This window comes from Antechinus flavipes, chromosome 4 (assembly GCF_016432865.1).
Source record: "Antechinus flavipes isolate AdamAnt ecotype Samford, QLD, Australia chromosome 4, AdamAnt_v2, whole genome shotgun sequence".
NCBI lineage: Eukaryota > Metazoa > Chordata > Mammalia > Dasyuromorphia > Dasyuridae > Antechinus > Antechinus flavipes.
Window position 1 is genome coordinate 358,522,674 of NC_067401.1, and position 20,819 is coordinate 358,543,492.

The 20,819-nt window shown below is 30.9% G+C and overlaps 1 protein-coding gene across 2 annotated transcripts in view; it reads left to right on the forward strand.

Moving 5' to 3' along the window:
• CEP43 (centrosomal protein 43) overlaps positions 1–20,819 on the forward strand; it is a 59,300-nt gene that overhangs the window by 33,173 nt on the left and 5,308 nt on the right. Inside the window, exons 6-10 of one of the 2 annotated variants that reach the window (XM_051998097.1) lie at positions 1,449–1,532; positions 4,230–4,289; positions 15,358–15,578; positions 17,371–17,483; positions 19,349–19,417. In XM_051998097.1, the coding sequence (XP_051854057.1) occupies positions 1,449–1,532; positions 4,230–4,289; positions 15,358–15,578; positions 17,371–17,483; positions 19,349–19,417 (547 nt within the window). The remainder of the gene's footprint in view (positions 1–1,448; positions 1,533–4,229; positions 4,290–15,357; positions 15,579–17,370; positions 17,484–19,348; positions 19,418–20,819) is intronic. The other variant, XM_051998098.1, reaches the window with a different exon arrangement.

Consider the following 20,819-nt stretch of genomic DNA (forward strand, 5'->3'; position numbering starts at 1 on the left):
TCTTTTACATGTTGAATAGGTTACAGTATATCCTAGATACAATATATGTGTGCAGAATCGAACAATTCTCTTGTTGCACAGGGAGAATTGGATTCAGAAGGTATAAATAACCCGGGAAGAAAAACAAAAATGCAGATAGTTCACATTCATTTCCCAGTGTTCTTTCTTTGGGTGTAACTGCTTCTGTCCATCCTTGATCAATTGAAACTGAATTAGCTCTCTTTATCGAAGAGATCCACTTCCATCAGAATACATCCTCAAACAGTATTGTTGTTAAGGTATATAATGATCTCCTGGTTCTGTTCATTTCACTCAGCATCAGTTCATGTAAGTCTCGCCAGTCCTCTCTGTATTCATCCTGCTGGTCATTTCTTACAGAACAATAATATTTCATAACGTTCATATATCACAATTTATTCAACTATTCTCCAATTGATGGGCATCCATTCATTTTCCAGCTTCTAGCCACTGCAAACAGGGCTGCCACAAACATTTTGGCACACACAGGTCCCTTTCCCTTCTTTAGTATCTCTTTGGGGTATAAGCCCAGTAGAAACACTGCTGGATCAAAGGGTATGCACAGTTTGGTAACTTTTTGAGCATAATTACAAATTGCTCTCCAGAATGGCTGGATGTGTTTACAATTCCACCAACAATGTATCAGTGTCCCTGTTTTCCCACATCCCCTCCAACATTCCACAGTGTGTAGTGGTATCTCAGAATTGTCTTAATTTAAATTTCTCCGATTAATAATGATTTGGAGCATATTTTCATATGTCTATAAATAGTTTCAATTTCTTCATCTGAGAATTGTCTGTTCATATCCTTTGACCATTTATCAATTGGAGAATGGTTTGATTTCTTACAAATATAGAGGCAATTCTCTATATATTTTGGAAATGAGGCCTTTATCAGAACCTTTGACTGTAAAAATGTTTTCCCAGTTTATTGTTTCCCTTCTAATCTTGTCTGCATTTGTTTTGTTTGTACAAAAACTTTTCAATTTGATATAATCAAAATTTTCTATTTTGTGGTCAATAGTGAGCTCTAGTTCTTCTTTGGTCATAAATTCCTCCCTCTTCCACAGGTCTGAGAGGTAAACTATCCTATGCTCTCTGAATTTATTTATAATCTCATTCTTTATGCCTTGGTCATGAACCCATTTTGACCTTATCTTGGTGTACGGTGTTAAGTGTGGGTCAATGCCTAGTTTCTGCCATACTAATTTCCAAACAAAATGGAATTTTAATAAATGTTTGTTGATGCTTGTGTAAGATAATAAACAATATTAAAGTGAAAGTTTTTTTGATACTATTAAAAAGAAAGTGGAATGAGGAGATTGTCTCTTTAGTTTTAAATATACTAGAACTATTCAAAATACAACTTTTAATTATGTTTTTATTTTCATAAGACATATGAAATGTTTTAAATGGTATATTTCTATTTAGGGAGGACTGGATCTTTCTGATATACATTCACCACCAAAATCCCCAGAAGGAAAAATGGCAGGCTGTCATTCAGTACCAAGTAAGGTAAGTCATTTATAAATTGCCAAATTGTAAGTATTTCTGGGATTAATAAATTATATAAAACTGCTTTTGATTTTTCATTTTTGTTGAAATGATGTCAGATATGACTGTTCTATAGTTGGCTTAAAAACTATTTTTTTTAATCAAATATGAATGTATCTTATGTCTTTCTGTGATTTGTCAGTAGTGCTTTAAATTCTGTTTTGTGAATATGATTTTGTTGTGATAGCTATAACTAAATTTAAATGTTTGTATATTTTCACCTGTTGTGGTTTATGGTGCTATTTTTTTCACTTTGAGTTGAAAGAAAATTTACAGGATTTTTATTTTAAAGATTCTGCTTGGGAATAATAGTCTGACTTTAGAATACAATTATATTTAAGTGATGATAAGCTTGGGTTTCTTTCAGCTTTCAGTAAAGACAGATGCTCAGATTTGGAGCTAAAAACAAAATTTGATTTGTCTTATTGAGGCTGGCTTTGCATTTTGCTTTTAAACTCATTGGTTGTCTTTGTCTTCTGGTTATGTTCTCCTGTATTTTACATGTTGTACTTAAAAAGTAAACTCAGGGAGACTAGGTGATTTGCACAAGGTTTCATAGTGTCAGAAGCTGAATTTTAACCCAGAACTCAGCGTCCAGGGTTTTTTGTACTACACCCTATGGGAAAAAGACAGGCTAGAATATTTTTTGCTAATAGAAGGGAAAAATTGAGATGAACACTGGAGTTTAATTCAGAATATCTGTTAGGGTTATGGATGATTGACTTGATTCTTCATAATACTTAGGTTTTGGCTATAGTAAAGGAATGTAATATCACAATCTATGATAATTTCTATCCACTTTATGCTTTGTGTATATTTCACTATTTTCTTTTCAGTTTTTTTATCAGAATTATTCTAAGTGAGAAAAGCAAATTGAATTCATGATGAAAGAGTCACTAAACATATAACATCAATCAGATGAAAGTAATCTTTGCTAGCCTAATCATGCATAGAATTTTGGAGGGAGGAAAACATTACTGTGTGTTGAATTTTTACTTTAGTATTTTTTTTTTTAATTTTATTTTGAATGGAACTTTTGAAAGTTTACATCTAAACAAAAAAAAAAAAATCAGTATTTTATTTGTAGTTATTTATAGCAGTGAGGCAGGAATGAGCAGGATGAGAGATTCTCTGTGTTAGATTTCTGACCTATTAGACCTTATTTTAAACTTAATTTTTTATATTAATCAAAATATTTATAGTAGATTATCATGGAAGTGAAACACAAGTTCAATTTAATAAATGTTAAAATGATGTTAAAAATGATTTTTAATTTTAGGGAAAAAAAATTATGTCCTAGAATCAAGTGTCTTCAATATAGAATCAGTTTTCTTCTATGTAGAAATAATTAATTTAGACTTGGTAGAGAGAATACCCACATAAATGGGGGTAACAAAACTATTGAAGTATCGCTGTTCTTAAATTTATATGGGTATTTCCAGTATAACTTTTAATAGCTATTTTATTTTAGAGAACCAGAATCCTAAGTAAAAATCTCCCTTTTACTTTAATACTTAAAAGGTCTGTGATATCCTTTCTCAAATGTAGATTGCGATCCTTCTGCAATCTAGTAGATGATCTTGTTGCTCTGGACTCAAAAGACAGAATCTTGTATCAGTCTCATGAATTTCTCTTTATTTGGCTAGACTGGCTAGACATACAGTTTATCACTGGGCCAATTTTTTTGGAAATCTATTCAGTTCAAGTGAGACTTGTCAAAGTTCATACTTCATAGACATAGCCTTTAAGACTCATGGTCATCTCTATAACACAAATGAGGAATCTGAGGATTGTATCACTAAAATGAATTTTTTTTTTTTATCTTTGTTTCTTGAACATTAAGGAAGTAAGGAAGTTATAATTTGGATTTTTTTTTAGTCACCTAGAAAATGTCTGAAAGATACTTTTATAGAAATAAAGTTGTCTCACCTCAATTATAGATAAACCTGTAAGCTAAACTCCAAGGAATCCTTTATTTTCCCTTCCTCCATTTTGTTTTTCAAAAAGAGCTAATACTTCTGATTTACCCTTTAATGGGATAGAGGGTCATATAAGTACTTATTACTAATATGAAAGTTCTTTGGTAAACCTAGAACTTCCCTAGTGGCTAAGGGATTTAATCATAAGCTCAAGTCCACCCTTATTCCAATTAGTTCTGGCCTGTCCTAGGCAATGTTGGTTTGTGACCTTCTCTTTTTTAATTTTTTTTTGTCTGTTCACCCAATCTTTTAAGGCTATTTAGATAATCAGATATCTCTGAAACTACATGAGTATGGTAGTCTCGCTATAGACAGACTCCTTAAACCAAATTAAATAAAGTTCCAGAAATTAAAAGGATAATGACTGTCCAGCTTTGTTTTTGGATTGCTCAGGAGAAGTATGGCTGTTTCTGGATCATTACATATTAAAAGTATATATTATCCTCATCTGGCTAAACTCCTAATGAAAAACAATTGCTAAGAATATTATTTATACCAAGAGTAAACAGAAAAGGAAACAAGCAGTTACTCTTTAAGTAAAGATTTTTTCTATTTATTGAGAAATTTCCATTAATCTTAAAGATAAGAATGGTTTATGAGCAATCCATTATTTCTTGATATTATACATAGAAAGATATATATTTTGTGGTAAAAGATGTCATTTTATTCTCATGCTCAGATACCAAGGTATAAAGGACAAGGTAAAAAGAAGAGAAGCGGGGAGAAGGCTGGTGAAAAGGTAAAATGCATGAGAGCAAAAAGGCCGGCAAGTGCTTTTAGATCCAGTAGGGAAAAGCAGCCTGTGCTGAAAAGTCCTAGTAGTGGGTTCACATTGGAATCACAATATGATAATATGATTGAGTGTAAACACAAACTTTTGGGGTTTTTTTTGGAAACATTGCAGTCATTCATTTGAAATTATTATAGAACCTAAGAACATATATGATGTTTTGTATAAAACAAAATGAGTTCTAGTTGGTATAACCATTTTAAAGTTTAGTTTTTCTGATAGAAACTGGTACCACAAGAATACCTATTAAACTATAAATGCCCCTGGTTTTAGGTTTTTATTAGGTAAATAAGATTTAGAATTTTTCTTGTTTTTTAAATGAATATAAAACCTTGTGAGAATATATACTATTTAGCTTCTGTTACATAGATACTTAAGATATTTGTGTATAAATTTTAAAAATTAAAATTAAGCTTTTTTATCAATTGATATCTCACTGCATAGTTCTTCTCCAAGAGCCATTCCTTATAACAGTGTATATTTATGTGTATGTATATGTATAGAGTAATATACATAAACATAAATATGCATGTATAATGCATATAAACATATATAAATATGCATATATAAACATATACTTTATGTACACATACATATATATATGTCTACATAAACATTTCCTTTTTTCCTTCAAGAACTTACTGCTTAATTGCAATAATTTAAAACTTAATTTTACATAGTTTCCTTATCACAGATTTCATGTTATTTACTCATAAGATCTCTAATTAGTAAACTAGTGGATAGCTTGTAATGGGAGATGAGATGGAATGAGTAGCTTTATTGCTATATTCTGATTCCTTTAAATCATATATATTTATTAGACTTTAGATTATTTACCTTTTTAAATTTAAAAATTGGGAGTCTAAAAAGGAGCAGGATAGATTTTAAAAAAATTATTTAAAATGTATACATTTATTTCATTTTGCAAAATGCATCAACTTTGTGCTATTCTCTTATTGATTCTGAATATTTTTATCCTGATTTACAAACTCTTTCAAGATAAGCTAATACTTTCCAGGATCAAAAGTCTTTCTTTTAGTTAATACGGAGAAAAGGAAATAACTTCTTGAATCAGTTGACAGATATAAGCTAGAGAATACTAAGAAATGAATTTCATGTCCCTATAGTAAAAACCACAAAACCTCTAAAACTTTTTTTGGGAATGTATTGTATGAACTTAATCTTAAAAAGCATGTTAAGGTTATGATCGCTTTTGGATAAGATGGATAGGATACCTAAACACGTGCTCACACTTGATTTTTGTCAAATTAGCCAGTATAATATTGAGCATGGTAACTAATGTGTAGTAGTTTAGTGCTTTGGTCTGTTATTTGAGTTTTCCCATTTTTAAATATTAACTAGCTGCCACAGCACCTGAATTCCATTTTCATAGACATGTTACCTCTGCTCTAATCACACTTAGTACCTATTGTTGTCTGTCTTTAGAACCATAGGTATTTTTATTGTTTATATCTATACCTGTGACCAGTAAGTACCTTACTGCTCTTTTTTGAAAATACAACTCTGTGTCCCTGAGCTTTACTATAAGAAAGAGGAAATGCAACAAAAAGCTGAAAAATTAGAACCCTTTTCAGAAATATAGTCTGGTTTATTAACTATTTAAAATTTAAAATAATCTTGTTCTAATCTACCTTTCCATTTTATTTTACATTATGTCTCACATGACAAATTATTCTTTCTAAAATTACTAATGATTTCTTTTCAAAAAATAAAATTTTATTGATAATTTTTTACATTTCCTACATTATCCATCATCCTATTCCCCCCTAGAAAATCCATGCCTTGTAATAAAAAATTATTTTTAAAGGATTGAAAAAATAAGTTTTATCAAAAGTATTGAAAAAGTCATCATGTTCAAACATGTTTCATCTTACAACTATACTTCTCCAGAAATGTAGGAGGCAGTGCCTTTTTCTCTGTTAGGTCTAATATTCATCATTGTAACTTTTTTTTTTAAAATAACTTTTTATTGACAGAACCCATGCCAGGGTAATTTTTTACATTATCCCTTACATTCACTTCTGTTCCAATTTTTCTCCTCCCTCCCTCCACCCCCTCCCCCAGATGGCAAGCAGTCCTTTACATGTTAAATAGGTTACAGTATATCCTAGATACAATATATGTGTGCAGAACTAAACAGTTTTCTTGTTGCACAGGGAGAATTGGATTCAGAAGGTATAAATAACCCGGGAAGAAAAACAAAAATGCAAGCAGTTTATATTCATTTCCCAGTGTTCTTTCTTTGGGTGTAGCTGCTTCTGTCCATCCTTGATCAATTGAAACTGAATTAGCTCTCTTTATCAAAGAGATCCACTTCCATCAGAATACGTCCTCAAACAGTATCGTTGTTGAGGTATATAATGATCTCCTGGTTCTGCTCATTTCACTTAGCATCAGTTCATGTAAGTCTCACCAGTCCTCTCTGCATCATTGTAACTTTTAAACTATTACCTTGTGCTTTTTGTTAACTTTCTTCACTTAAATATTTTGTATTATACATGTAATTATTCCTTTTGTTGTTGTTGAAATTTGCTTCCTTTCAGTCATATATTTTTCACCTATTAATTGAGTTTTTTATTACTGCTTCAAGAAGTATAACTTGTGACGTTCTTAATTTCTTCTCAGTAATTTTATTTCTCTTTAAATGACTGGGATTTATTCTTCAAGTTATGTCTTATTGCTTTATTTTCTTTAGTCTTGTAATAGTTAAGAGATCTTTATGATTTCTTTGCAGATTTTGTACTAATTCTTCTAGTTTTTACATCTGTTAATTTACTTATTCTCTGGATTTTTATTGAATTCTCTTCTTTTTGAAAATATTGCTGTAGCCCTTAACCATAATTCAGTTTTTAACTCCTATTTTTAGTCAGTAAGCTCACCAAAACCAGGCTGCAAAGCAACGTCAATTTCCTCCTGCTTAGGGGATTTTGTCATTCATCGTCCTAGTCCCTACCTTAAGTAATATTTGGGGGAAATAAGAGTGGTTCCAGGTAGATTTCAGGTTCCTTTCCTTCAGGCCTGGTACAATATTGCATATTTTCCCCCTGCCCTATTTGATGTTCTTTTTATTTTCCTATTTGTATTGAATCATCACTTGTCATATTTTATAAGTTTGGGAGAGAGGAGCAAAGGTCTTAAGGGTCTTTTGAATAGTTTCTGCAGTCTTTGGGGTAGAATATCCTTTAGGAGCTACTCCAGACAGAACAACATAGTAACTTCTCATATACTGTTTGCTTGTTACAGGCTGAGGAGAAGGGAGGAAGCCAGATGTGTAATATAAACTTTGTAGCTGGAGAGGATTCAGATATGGCAGGAGTATCTTCTACTATAGGCTTTAGGTTTTAGGTTCTGCTGAAAGTGTGAAGCCTGGTGTGTGTGTGTGTGTGTGTGTTTTCTGCAGTAATTGTTCTACCTTTGGTGCTTTTTTGGCTTGTTTTCTTCTTTGATTTTTGTGTTTGTTTGTTTTGAAAGTTAGTGGCGATTGGGCTTTGATCTCGCACAGTCAGTGATTTCTTAATTGCCAAATCTAATGACCTTTTTCTTAGTCTTTATGAGCCTCAACAGCTTTGGGCTACTTCTTTTTCTTTGGATTTTTATGATACTCTTCTCCCCTGATTCTCTTCCTCCTTGTCTGATTCTCATCACATGTCCTGCTTTCAAACTGTTGGTTTATTACTCTAAGGCTCTGTCCTGGGCCTCTTCTCTTACTTTATTTGCTCTCTTGGCTACTTCCCTACTTCCTTGTTTCCTATGGATTCAGTTATCTTCATACAGATGATACCCAGATCTATATAATGTTTTTGGTCTCTTTTGAGCTTTTTTTTTTTTTTTTTAATCTCCCTGGATTTAAATCTTTCCAAGGAAGTTGCCTGAAAACAAGATTTCCCTGTTTTGCCATTGTATCCTCAGAGCTTCCAGGAACATAGTAGGCACTTCATACATATTTATTGATTATAAGAATTGTAAGTGATGATTTTAAGGATAAATTGAAGAGAGTAATGAATGAGAATGAAGAAAATGTAAAAGCTGGAAGGCTAGCAAAGATACTTGAGAAAATACTGTTGTGTACACTTTTGTAAACTATTCATTGCAAATTAGAATTTTACAAGTATTAATTGTATGTAATGATGAGTAATAACATATGGTACTTTGCAGAACTGTTTACTGTAGATTCTTTGATGTAACAAATAAGGACCCATTCTGTTGCTTTTTTTTTTGGTAAGGAACCTTTTGGGGGTTTATATTTACATCTTTTTGATGTAGGACTGAATTTTTTGAGTATTGTAGTGGTAGGTACAATTCAGTGAGAAAAATGAGTTTGTTGATACTTTGAATTTGTTGAAGGACCTTAACTTCTAATTAAAACATTTTGAAAAGCACATTACCTTTTAAAAACCATAGAGATTTTTTTTGGGGGGGAGGAGTAAATTCTTCTATGGTACCCTAATATTCTAAAAAATATTAATACAGCAGAACTATTGATTTGTATCAGATTTCCTCCCTTTAAAAAAAATTTAAGTGGTTTTTGAAAATCTGTCATTGTTTCTTGCTTTGGTATTTAAAGCAAGATTTTTCCTGAGAGTGGTGGTTTTTTCCTCTTTTATAGTGGATTTTCACATTAAAATTTTTTTTTCACTTATTCTTTTTAAGTACTTTTTGGTTATGGCTTTCAAAAAATTAAATCTTAAACCAAATAGTAGTTTACTTTATGAAGGTTAAAAACTAGAATATCTTTGTATAAGATGGTCAAAAAGTTGATTTTTTTTTTGCTCTGAGAAAATCAAAAAAGATGTCTGTCATATAATTGATTTCTTTCATCTGAAACTCCTTTTATAGTGCAGTTTAAGAAACTAAGTTAGAAAACAAAACTTGGTTTACCCAATTCTAAATCTAGCTGCAGTAATATAATTTCCTACTGGAAAATGAGATGCATATCAGTACTTATGGCAGCTAAAACAGTGTTGGTAAAAATTCACTGATAGAAAATGAGTTATATTTATTTCTGTAAGTGTTTATATATCCTGGAGTAGTAATGAAATACTTTTTTACTGTGAGTTCATAATCAGAATAAGGTTATTTTGGATCTCATCTGAGGGAGTTTATTTACTAATGCAGGTACCTATTTTTGTTATTTTGCCTAAAGCCTAGTGTTAGGTTCTTATATATGTAATAACCAATTATTGATTAAACTCTAACTCTGTAATAAAATAATGTATACTGAAATGTCACTGTGAGTCTTATTTCCAAATAGTTAGGAATCTATCTCTTCCTTCTTAGCCTTCCCAAAGGGAAATTTTTTTCTTTTTCACTGCTTTGATGAGAATAAATGACAAATAACCAAATGTCCATTTATTTTAAAAAGCAGTTTCTAGGGAATGTTATTCAGTCACTAAGGCAATATGGATCTAGCTTAATTGTTTTATACTTTATGTGAGTACTATTATTTTCTTATTATTTCAAGAATGTGAGTTTTTTTCAGTGTTGTTATTCTTTCCGCTTACAATTCATTCCACAATTTAATGGATAATGGTCATAAATCTGTCTTTTTTGGAGGCCTATAGTTAAAGCTTTTCAAATTATATTGGTTCTGTCAGTTTGTGTTCTGTTGGCATCAATAGCTTTCAAGAAACCATTATGTTACATTGCTTTTAAGATTGTAAAGGGGAGAGTGCTATTACTATGAATTGATGAGCCTTATACACTATGGAATCCTAAAAGATGTCAAATGTCAGCATCATTAAAAATATCATGTTTAGTATATTTTCTTTTTGTGCATTGCATTTAAATTCTTTAAAAGATTGGCAATATTTGGTATATGAGGACTGTGAATAAAGTAGATTCATAAGTTGTTCATAGTGAAAGAAATCTGAGAATGAGTACTTGTACTTAATTGATTTTTTTTAATGCCATAAGTTATTGATTCAAATGAGTGGTAATCATTTCAAATTAAAGCAGTTATCTTGGCAAGAATGCATTCATTCCATTGGGAAGACATTCTTCTTAGTATTTTTTATAACTCATGGAATTGCCTTTTGAGCTCCATGGCATAATCTTTTGAATATGTTATCATTAGACAAATTTTCATTCTTTGGAGATGAATTTTAGTTTTTGGAAATAATCTAAAATTATTGATTAGTCAACGTTGGTGAGTAATTGAGGTGGGTAGTTTCATTTTTGTTTAAATACTGGGTGATGTTACATTATGGTATTGAGAGTTTTTTGCTCACAAAGCTTTAAAAACCTTTAAATTTGTCTTAAAGGCAGTCCTAAAAATATTTTTTAAAACAAATTACACTGGAGTAAATATAACCTATGTAAATATAAATATAGTCTATATAAACATGATAGCAGTGTTTTATGCTATATTTTACAATATCAGTCTTTTAAGAATTAAGATCCTGAAGCACTTTAATGACAGTGATGGGTGTAAGCACGCTACAACATGTTGCCAATGAAAAATTACATAGGAAGAATACTGTAAAGAATAAGTTGACCAGTTGGGAAGAGTAAGAGTTAACTCATAATAATAACAACCTTTGTTTTCTCTTGAAACTTGAGAGTTTTTTTTGGAGGATTTAGAGGAAGATGTGGACAAGAGACGTGAAAGGGTTGCAATTATCATCATTGGGGGAGAGAGTGCTCTTCCTCTGGCCTGCATCTTCACTTCAGTGAACACCATATGGTTATATCATCACCACCCCACATTTTCAGTCTCTGCCACCCAGAATTCTGAAATTTCTCTCCATATGACCATAGTCTCATTTCCTTGCATCATTGTTTTGGCCTCACATTCTTTTAAGATCTTGCTATGGTTAGTTAAGATGTGGATCTTCTCCTTGCCAGTGCCAGTCCTCTTTCTTGTGTCTTTGATCTCATCCCACACCATCTCCTTTGGGAGCTTTCATCTTTACTCATCACTGCCATTTTTCTGATCTTAATACCCACTTTTCACTGACTCCTTCCCTGCTACTTCCAAACTCCCAGTTCTTCAGTCTTAAAAAAAAAAATAATATTTGACTTTACTGCTCCCTCAAATTATCACTTTATATGTCTTGTCTATTTTACAAAAAGAGTTTAATTAATATTTAGCTTAGATGCAACTGAAATTCATTTAAGAGAACTTTTTTTTTCATATTTCATATTTGGGGAAATCTAAAATGGTGTCTTCATGAAAAAAGTAATCCTCCTTAAATGAAGAGATAGACTGAAGAGAAGAAGTAAAGACAAATTTTTCAGTTATGATTTTATTGGTTCCCACTATCTGTTCTGCTCAGGACATTCCCCAAGTCTATAACTATCCAGGCTTCATTTTCCTTAACTCCAGGCCTGCATTAGCAATTGCCTCCTAGAAATCTTTCTTTGATGCTCTCAAGGATTTTAGACTCATAATGGAACTCTAAAACCCATCCATCTTTTTAACTTAACTGTATTGATGGTGGGAATTACCATGCTTCCATTCATTCTAGTTTGCTATCCTTAATCTTATTTTTGTAACTTACTTTTTTGGAAGTTTTATGAAACTTATAGACTCTTTCTCAATATGTTTTTAAATTCACAAATTAAATCAGAAACAAGCATTTATGTAGTGCCTATTATAGACTAGTCACTATATTTAAAAACTTTTACTAATATCTCATTAAATTCTTATGACACCCTCCTATTAATAATCACTTTACAATGAGGAAACTGAAACAAACAGAAGTTGAGTAATTTGCTCAGGGTCAAACTGTTAGTAAATGTCTGAGGGGAGATTTGAATGAACTTAGGTCTTCCTAACTTTAGGCCCAGTGCTTTATCTATTTGGAACACCCACTACTTAGGTTGGGATTTGGTTGTTTTGTTTGGTAATACTAAGATTTTATTAAAATATAGGTGACTTCCCTCCCCCATCCACAATTAGGGAACCCTTAAAATCTATATATAGACTCCAGGTTAAGAATTTCTTGTCGTTTATTTACTCTTCTTAATTCCATATCTAATCACTTTGCAGATTAGACCCACTTTCCAGGGTCTTAAAATTCTGTGTCCATAACATGTTTAATTTTCTCTGGTCACTAACTTAGTTCAGCATTTGCTTTTAATTGGTTTCCCTTTCTCTCTTTTCTCCAGCCTGTCCTCCTTGCATACAACTAGCAGACTAATATTCATACTAAAGAACAGTTTTGACAACGTCACTTCTTCATTTGCCACCAGGAGCTCATATAAATTCTTCTTTTTGATCTTTGGAATTCTTCATTGCCTGTCTTAAGACATTTAACATTATTCCTATTTCTATACACTGTTTCAATCAGAGTGGTGTATTTTCTCTTTCTCACACACTACAATCTCTTGTTTATTTCTACATTTGCATAAGCTGTCCTCCATATGATTAGAATACACTTCATCTTCTCCTTCACCTTTGAAATCCTTACCTTCAAAGCTCAGTTATAGACTACATTATATGAAGCCTATCCTGATCCCTTTAGTCTTTAGTGCCTTTTACACCCTCATGATACTTTGTAATTGCTTTGCTCTTCACTTATAAGTAAATTTTGTGTATTGTGTATATGTACATGTATACATACAATACATTTATACATATATGGATATTATATACTCTGTGTATATTTTCTAGTGTTCTTTTCACTCTACTAATATACTTGTTGAATTGAGTGAATTAACTGCATGTGATCAATCCAAGTATTGAGGTATCACCATGGCTCCTTTGAAATGTACTGTACACATTTTGGTGTATTAAATTATGCATGCATGTTTTTAACCACTCTTTTTTTTTTTTTTTTGTAATGGAACTTGGTATAACTTTGTTTGGAGTGTTCATATAACTACAATAAATATTTATTACATTAATGTTAAATAATATTCATTTTTGAGGAATTACTTTTTTTTTCAACCCCAGAGAATGCTGTTTAGTAAAATATTATTCCAGGAAAGTAAATCATGTATCTGAGTTTATGCATCACAGAATGGGAAATATTATTTTCTCATGTGGAAAAGATTGAAAATCTTGAAGGATGCCTTTAGAAATATCTCATGTGTATTTTAATACAAAATAAGTTATTTTTATTTTATTATTAAACTACTTTTTATCCCATTACTGAAATACTCCCAAAGCTATAAGCCCCTTCCCCCTAAAACAAAAGAAAACATTTCTATTTGCTAAGTATTAACTTTACATCTCGTCTCTTCTCTTTGGCATAGATTTTAATGAAAGGAATTTGAGGAAGACATTGAATTTTAATTACTTAAATGATTTATTATTGTTTTCACTATTTAGATCAATTTTGCTTTTTTTCTCTACTGCTGTGGATCTGCTGTTTCCAATAGTCTACCATCTTATTCATATTCACTTGCATTCTTTTTTTAAGACTAATGTTCTTTGCAGTTTAAATTTTACAGAGATTTCAAGTTTAATTTTAAACGTTCACTTTCAAATTTATAAGAAAATTGTCTTACATATCCAGCTCTTATAAAAGTTATTGAGGAGTCATACTCTTTTAGTATTGAAGCATGCTATTAAAAATAGCAATTTGACATAAATTTCTCTACAGAAGGGTGGAAATACTTATTTTTTTCAGTATCAGCTTTGTATTATTAAAAAAAAAAGTTACTAAATGAGCTTTAATTTTTTTGAAAACATTTTATGATGGAAAAATAATCTTTCACTCGGTTTATCCCTGTTGTATCTTTTATTCTATCTTTTTACATATATCAATAATTTTATGAGTTTTTTTCTATGTAAAGCCCTGACATTTCAGTGTATAAATTCACTAACCACTAGTATTTGTAATCTATTGGAGAAGACACATTTGATGCAAAAATATATATTATACATGTCCTTTTCATTTTGTTGCCTTAACGGTACTGTATAATGAAAAAAATATCTTACATATCTTATGAAGTATGTTCAAACTGGCATAAATCTTAGAAAGTTTGTAAAGAATCTTAAAGATTATTTAGTCCAGCGCTTCCTTTTTATAGATGATGACTTTAGTGACATCATAATTTAAGTATTGTGTAAGGTCAAAAATAATTAATGGCAGAATGCGAACCGCCAATTCACTATTTTTACCATGATGATATATTGCTTTCTCCAGCCTGGAAGAAGGAAAGAACATAAGGAATATTATACATGACGAGTACAATTAAGACTCTTTGTAATTAAGGCTTTAATAATAATTGAAAACGCACTTCAAAACATTAGTACAATATTTTATCAGTTTACTGATGCTTTGTGCAAGGCATAAAGTTATCCTAGCTAGGATATTGGTAAGCATGGAAGGAATGCTCAAACAACTGGGAAGGGAAAAACCTACTTTAAAGGCTTTGTTAAGTTAATTCACTCTCTTCCCCTCTAGTTTTAATCATTTGTTTTAATAATGAGTTGGTAGAAGAAATGGATTTGATTTCTCCTTTCTCCCTAACGATATCTTATACAGGTATCCCAAAAGTTTTAGCACAGTTTCAAGTTTTTGAGTTTGAAACTGCACTAAAACTTTTGGAACTCTGTATTGTGGTGTTTAGATATTGAATGAAAATCACTATTTTTGCTTATAAAGAATTCTTTCACTGGAAAAGATTGATTTTTCTTTATTATTGATTACATCTGATTTTTTATTAGTAGAACTGAAAAATTATTTACAAAGTTTTTAGATGAAGTTATAGAATATAAATATTTTTGTATATACACATATGTGTATGTTATATATAATAAACATATTTGTATGTATGTGTTGGGTTTATATATGTAAAAAAACCCAAAAACCTAAATTGATGAACTTCTTTACTTGCAATTTTTTCCAGCAAATCTTGAAAGTATTGAGAAAAAATCTTTTTTGTCCTATATTATAAGCAATCCTATCTAGAAGCAAAGAGAGATAGAAAGTTATATTTATTCATAAATCTTAACTGAATATAAAATATCTGAATATACTTTATTTTGCCCAAGAGGAAGATATATGTGAATACTTTCTCTCCCACCCTCCCCCTTCTTTTTTAGAAGATCATTGATGCAAATCAGAGTGATACAAGTATCTCCTCATCAGAAATAAAGACCAAAAGCCTTCATCTTTTAGCCAGTGAAACAAAACTTGGTTCTTCCTTAAATAATAGAGCTTTGGATGGCAAAGATAAAACCAGTCGATGTTCCCATGAAGATGACATGGATGGGGATTCCTTCTTTGATGATCCCATTCCTAAGCCAGAAAAAAGTTATGGTTGGTGAGTGAATCTTTGTTATTCATTACAACATTTCTAGATGATTTCAAAGTATGTCTTCTAAATATTTAGTTTTATATTTTATGGAAATTCCTTAACTATTTTTAGGTTTATAGACTGTAATATAAATCTTAAAAAATAACTTTAATAGAAAAAAAGTCTACGTATAGAAATTAAATTTTTATATTACTATCAGACCAAAAATATATTTTGCTCTTTAACGTAATTTCTGATTTTTCATATGTTCCTTAATGCTCCTTTACTCTTTCATTCTTATTCGTTATAGATGAGTATATCCCTCTGGCAGCTGAACACACTGGTGGATAGTATTAATCTTTTAAGACTATTATTGACAAAACACCCTTCCCATATCTATTTTGATACCATTGTTTTAACCATTACTTAATCATGCCGTTTTGTACATTTTAAATTGGTCCTGAAGGCCAATGCCAAAATTTCCAGACCTTAGTCTCTTTAGATCAGAAGCTGTCAATCAGCTTGTGTGATCAAATGTTTAATATTTTCACGTATTTTCACACTTTGAGATTATTCAGAGGAATGTGTAGCATACTGTCATCACCCTGTTAGTTCCTAACTGAAGAAAATGGATAAAGGGGATGCTATCCTTTCCCGTTTTTCACATAAGTATTATCAAAAATTTTGTTTGAATGAAAGTGTCACCTTTCTGATGTTAATAGTAAGCAATAAAATGGGTATTCTTTATTGGCCATGAGAAATAAGGGCCCTCCATTATTTCATGTGCCTTTTTTTTTTTTCAGATAGCTTACTCCTTCCCCCAATAGTATTTTATGTTTTCTAATTACATATATAGATAGTTTTCGCATTCATTTTTGTCAAGTTTTCTTTTTTTTATGTAATACTTTTCATAGGTTGTATTAGTATGGCACATTTTTGTTTTGAAAGAATTGGTTTTTTAGGACTTCATTAGTAAAATTGAAGTTGGAAAAAGAACTGAACTCTTAAATTCCATTTACTTCTTAATAGATATAACATATAAGGAATAATGGATTAAAGTGTGTATGTGTATCTTGAATTATTTTCTATGTCTATAATTTGGAGCATGATGTCAACTGCTTGAGCATTTTATCAGTGTAAAGAAATGTTTTCCTTTTTTACTTAATATTTGGCTTTTAGGTAAGTGTAAAGATTATAATGCAGCCAGAGGACAAGTCGCATGTTTTTCACTAATCTTTTTATCTAGTACAAGACTATAAGAAAAGGTATGTCGTTTTTTAGTTAAGATAGTGACACTGAGAAGCAAAACAGTTCTAAGAATACAAAACTCTTAATGAATGAAAGAACAATATACCATTTTTACCATGTTTAATTAATTCTTCAGTATCTTTTGCTTTTTAGTTTTTCAGACAGTATTATTCACTTTGTTCTGTTAGCTCTTTGCCAGTAGCTACACTTATTCATGTGTAAATCTTTTTCTCCTGGCTGCCATTTCTTAATATGGGGTGAAAAAGGGCTTCTGATAAAAACAGTGACACTGAAGATGACTTAGAAGATTTGTTTGATATAACAGATGTCAAACAAAACTCTAAAAAGAGGTGAGGAGGTAATTTCTTATTAAATATCTTGGTGTGTGAATTTGTGATTGTTTCTTTTTTTCCTTGTAGAAAAAAAGCTTTTGAATCTGTGATTTGCATAGTAAAGTTTCTGTATTTTCTCTATATAAACATGATTTGAGTAGCTTAGATTACAAATGGTAAAAGAAAGAATATATTATAAGCTTATATATATATATATATATATTTTGTTTTCTCATTAGGAAAAGTGAATCAAGCAAGCAAGTAGGCAGCCTTGCATCACTTTCTGATGCACCACCATTAAAAAGTGGACATAGCTCCCTGACTGGAACACGTTTGTTAAAAGAATCTGAAAGTAAGTACTCCCACTGTTATAATGTGACTTTAGTTTGATTTGACAATGGAAAGAGTGCTAGATTTAGAGTCAAAAGCTGGGTTTGTGTGCTGCTTTTGGCATTGTATCCATGAGCAAGTAAACTAAACTGTGAATATCAGTTTCCTTATTTGTAATGCCAGGATGAAAACATTGTCATTGCTTGCACCCCTGGGTTCTTGTAAGATCAAACAAGATAATAATGATAAGGTTTTTTGTAAATTAAAAATGCTATAGATTGTTGTTATTATTTGGAGCTACTCTGATTGTTTTTAAATATATTTTTTTCTATTGTGATTGAGCCCTTTTAGGTTTAGATTTTCAATGTTTCAGAGTTTCTGAAGCTTATTTAATTCATAATCTCTGTAGGAAGATTATGAATAGTTAGCATTTATATGGTGTAAGGCATGCAAATTTAAGGTTTGCAAAACATTTTACAAATATTACCTCATTTATCCTTCACAGCCACCCTGGGAGAAGCTATTTTATTCCTTATTTTATAGATGAGGACTTCGACGCAGACAAAAATTGTTATATTCATAGATACATAGCTACTATGTGGGTCTTCCAGGAGCTTAGATTTGAAGATAGATGATTGTAATATGTTATTCATGTACAAGTGATAGTTATTTTAAAAAAAGACCTGCATGTGTTAAGATTTATTCTCTATATATAACAAAGAATAGAATTAGAGAATAAACTTTTATTTTAATGGTTTGGGGACCTTTTGGATGAGGAAACATCCTTCTGTCAATGTCATTTGGTACTTTCTCTGCAACTTTTAAGTCTTAGAGAGTTGCTTGGAAATGTCAAACTCAGCTCTGGCTGGCAAAATTCCTTAGTGCACAGAGCTAGATTAAAATGTAATTGGGAAATGTTTAACAGAAAAAAATAGAAATACAGTGTAACATCAGTAATGTTCATTTGTATTTTTCTAAATTACTACAGATACCTCAGGAATCTGTTTCCCTTTGAGTTTGCCACTGCTGGCCTAGAGTACTGAGGAATTTGGTGACTTACCCAGGTTACATAATTAGTTGGTGTCAGAGGGGGAACTTGAATCCTGGTCTTCCTAAGTATTGGATTAGCTTTATTTCCACTACACCATATTTTCTCAAGAGTGAGGAAAATCAAATATATCATTCAACTTGAAGCTTAGATTAGATTAGAGGAAGTGTTTCCTCACTTCCAGTTTATTACACTGTGACCTAGTATGCACACTATTATGGTTCTAAGGCATGCTCAGTCATCAAGCCATTTACTGATGGTCCCACACACATACACACTGAACCACACCTAAACACATGCCAGCCTCCTATTTTTCCATCCTCGTTATCATAGTTTACTGGTTTGGAAGTAGTGGTTTAGGTAGGAAGTATACTAAGAGTGGGTCATTGAAGGCCACTGGCAAAAGATAAATACTTTAATTAAGAAAGTACATACTAGTGAGCAAATATGGAAAAAGAAAACTAGATTAAGGAAAAGAATAAGGATAAAGGGATGAAAATGGATTAAAGTAGATTTTTTGGAATCTTAATTTGTGAATTTTGTGTCCTATAAAAAGTTGCCGCAGTGTTTTGTAGAAGAGGGATATGGTAATATAGTTGGAATAACGAGGACAAAACATTCCATTGATACCATTTAAGCCCTTGATAAGAAATGTCATAATATAATCAGACTGTTGATTAGAGTCTATTGATTTTAAGTCAGTCTTTTTTATATCATTATGCCTGTGTCATATAAACAAGCTCCATGCATTTTTAAGAGAGAAATTTTAAAGATCATATGTTAGTAATTAATAGTATTTTTAAAAAATTGTTTGCTAATTGTTTTTTTTTCCTCCTCAGATACAAGGGGAAGCTCAATATTGAGGGATCTGAAAATGGTCAGTGATAAAATTGGATCACTTGGATTAGGTAATTAAATTGTCCATTTCTATGTTACTAAATTAATATATTTGTTTTGATATGATAGCTTTTAAAATAGAATTAAAATTTAAAATCATCAGTTTGTCACTGGTTAAATGTATACTGTACACTGACAACTTTCCTTTCAGGGTAGATTAATAATCTTTAGGATTATTTTAAAAGGCTCTGTGCTTAATTTGAATTTATTTTCTCTTGATATCTTAGTGGAGAAAATATTTAGTGTTTATCAAATTGCTACTTTGTCCAGAGCACTTATACTATCTAGCAGGAAAATGCTGTGCTTCAAGAATCTATTTCATTAGTATGGTTACCTTTTTTGTTTTGGTTATTTTTGGTAAAAAATATTTTTATTCAACAAGAATAAATTAAAATGAATAAATACAAAACAAAAGAAAAAAAACTATTTTCATGTATATAGCAAAATATAAGAAGATTCAATATAAAACAATAAATTTCAAGAAAACCTATTTAATTTTTTCACTATGCATTGTTTTCGAAGCTACCCAGCTTTTCTTTGCTGCCTTCTAAGTATTCTTTTTGTTTTGGGGCTTTTTTTTTTTGTTGTTGTTGTTGTTCTGTTCTGTTATGTTATGTTTTTTGCTGTGCGCTTCCTACTTTTTTCCCTTTTCTTCCTCCTCAACCCTTAAAAGGCTATATTTAAACACGGACATATACATAAGTATATATAAATATATACGTGTGTGTGTGTGTGTGTGTGTATATATATATATATACACACACACACATACATTCATGCATATATGTTATATAAATATACATACATATATGTTACACTAAATATATATATAAATATATTTCCACTTGTCATCTTTTTCTCTGGAAGTAGAGAGCATCTTATTTCACTGGTCCAAATCTGTTCCTCAATGGAAATCCTAGAAAACTTTGAGAGATAAGCATGACAATGAATGGGTAATTTTCAGTCTAGAAATAAATATTAATTTACTGATTGAGAACCCAGATCCAAGGTAAGTGGAGCTAAGGAAACTCTGGTTGATGTCTGTTCCCTCAATAAATAGCCATAGTTTCTTATTTTGTTAGATTATTACTTTATTATTTTTCATTACAAATACATATTATCAAATAAGCTTTTTGTAGAGTGGTAACCCTAATATTATAATATTGTTTCTTACCATTGCCATCACCATCCAATTAAAGAGTTAGCAGCTCTCATTTATTTATTTGTATTATGGCTGTGGTAATTATTGCTTCCTTGCTTTGTCTTTATGATACCCCACATAGTAATTGTTTGAAGCCTTGGTAGCAAGGTTAGGTTTTTTTAGTTTGGAGAAAGTAAGGCCTATATTTGACTATGATTATAGTAACTGCTGCAGAATGAAATGTGACAGCTAAAGCTTTATTGAACAATTAT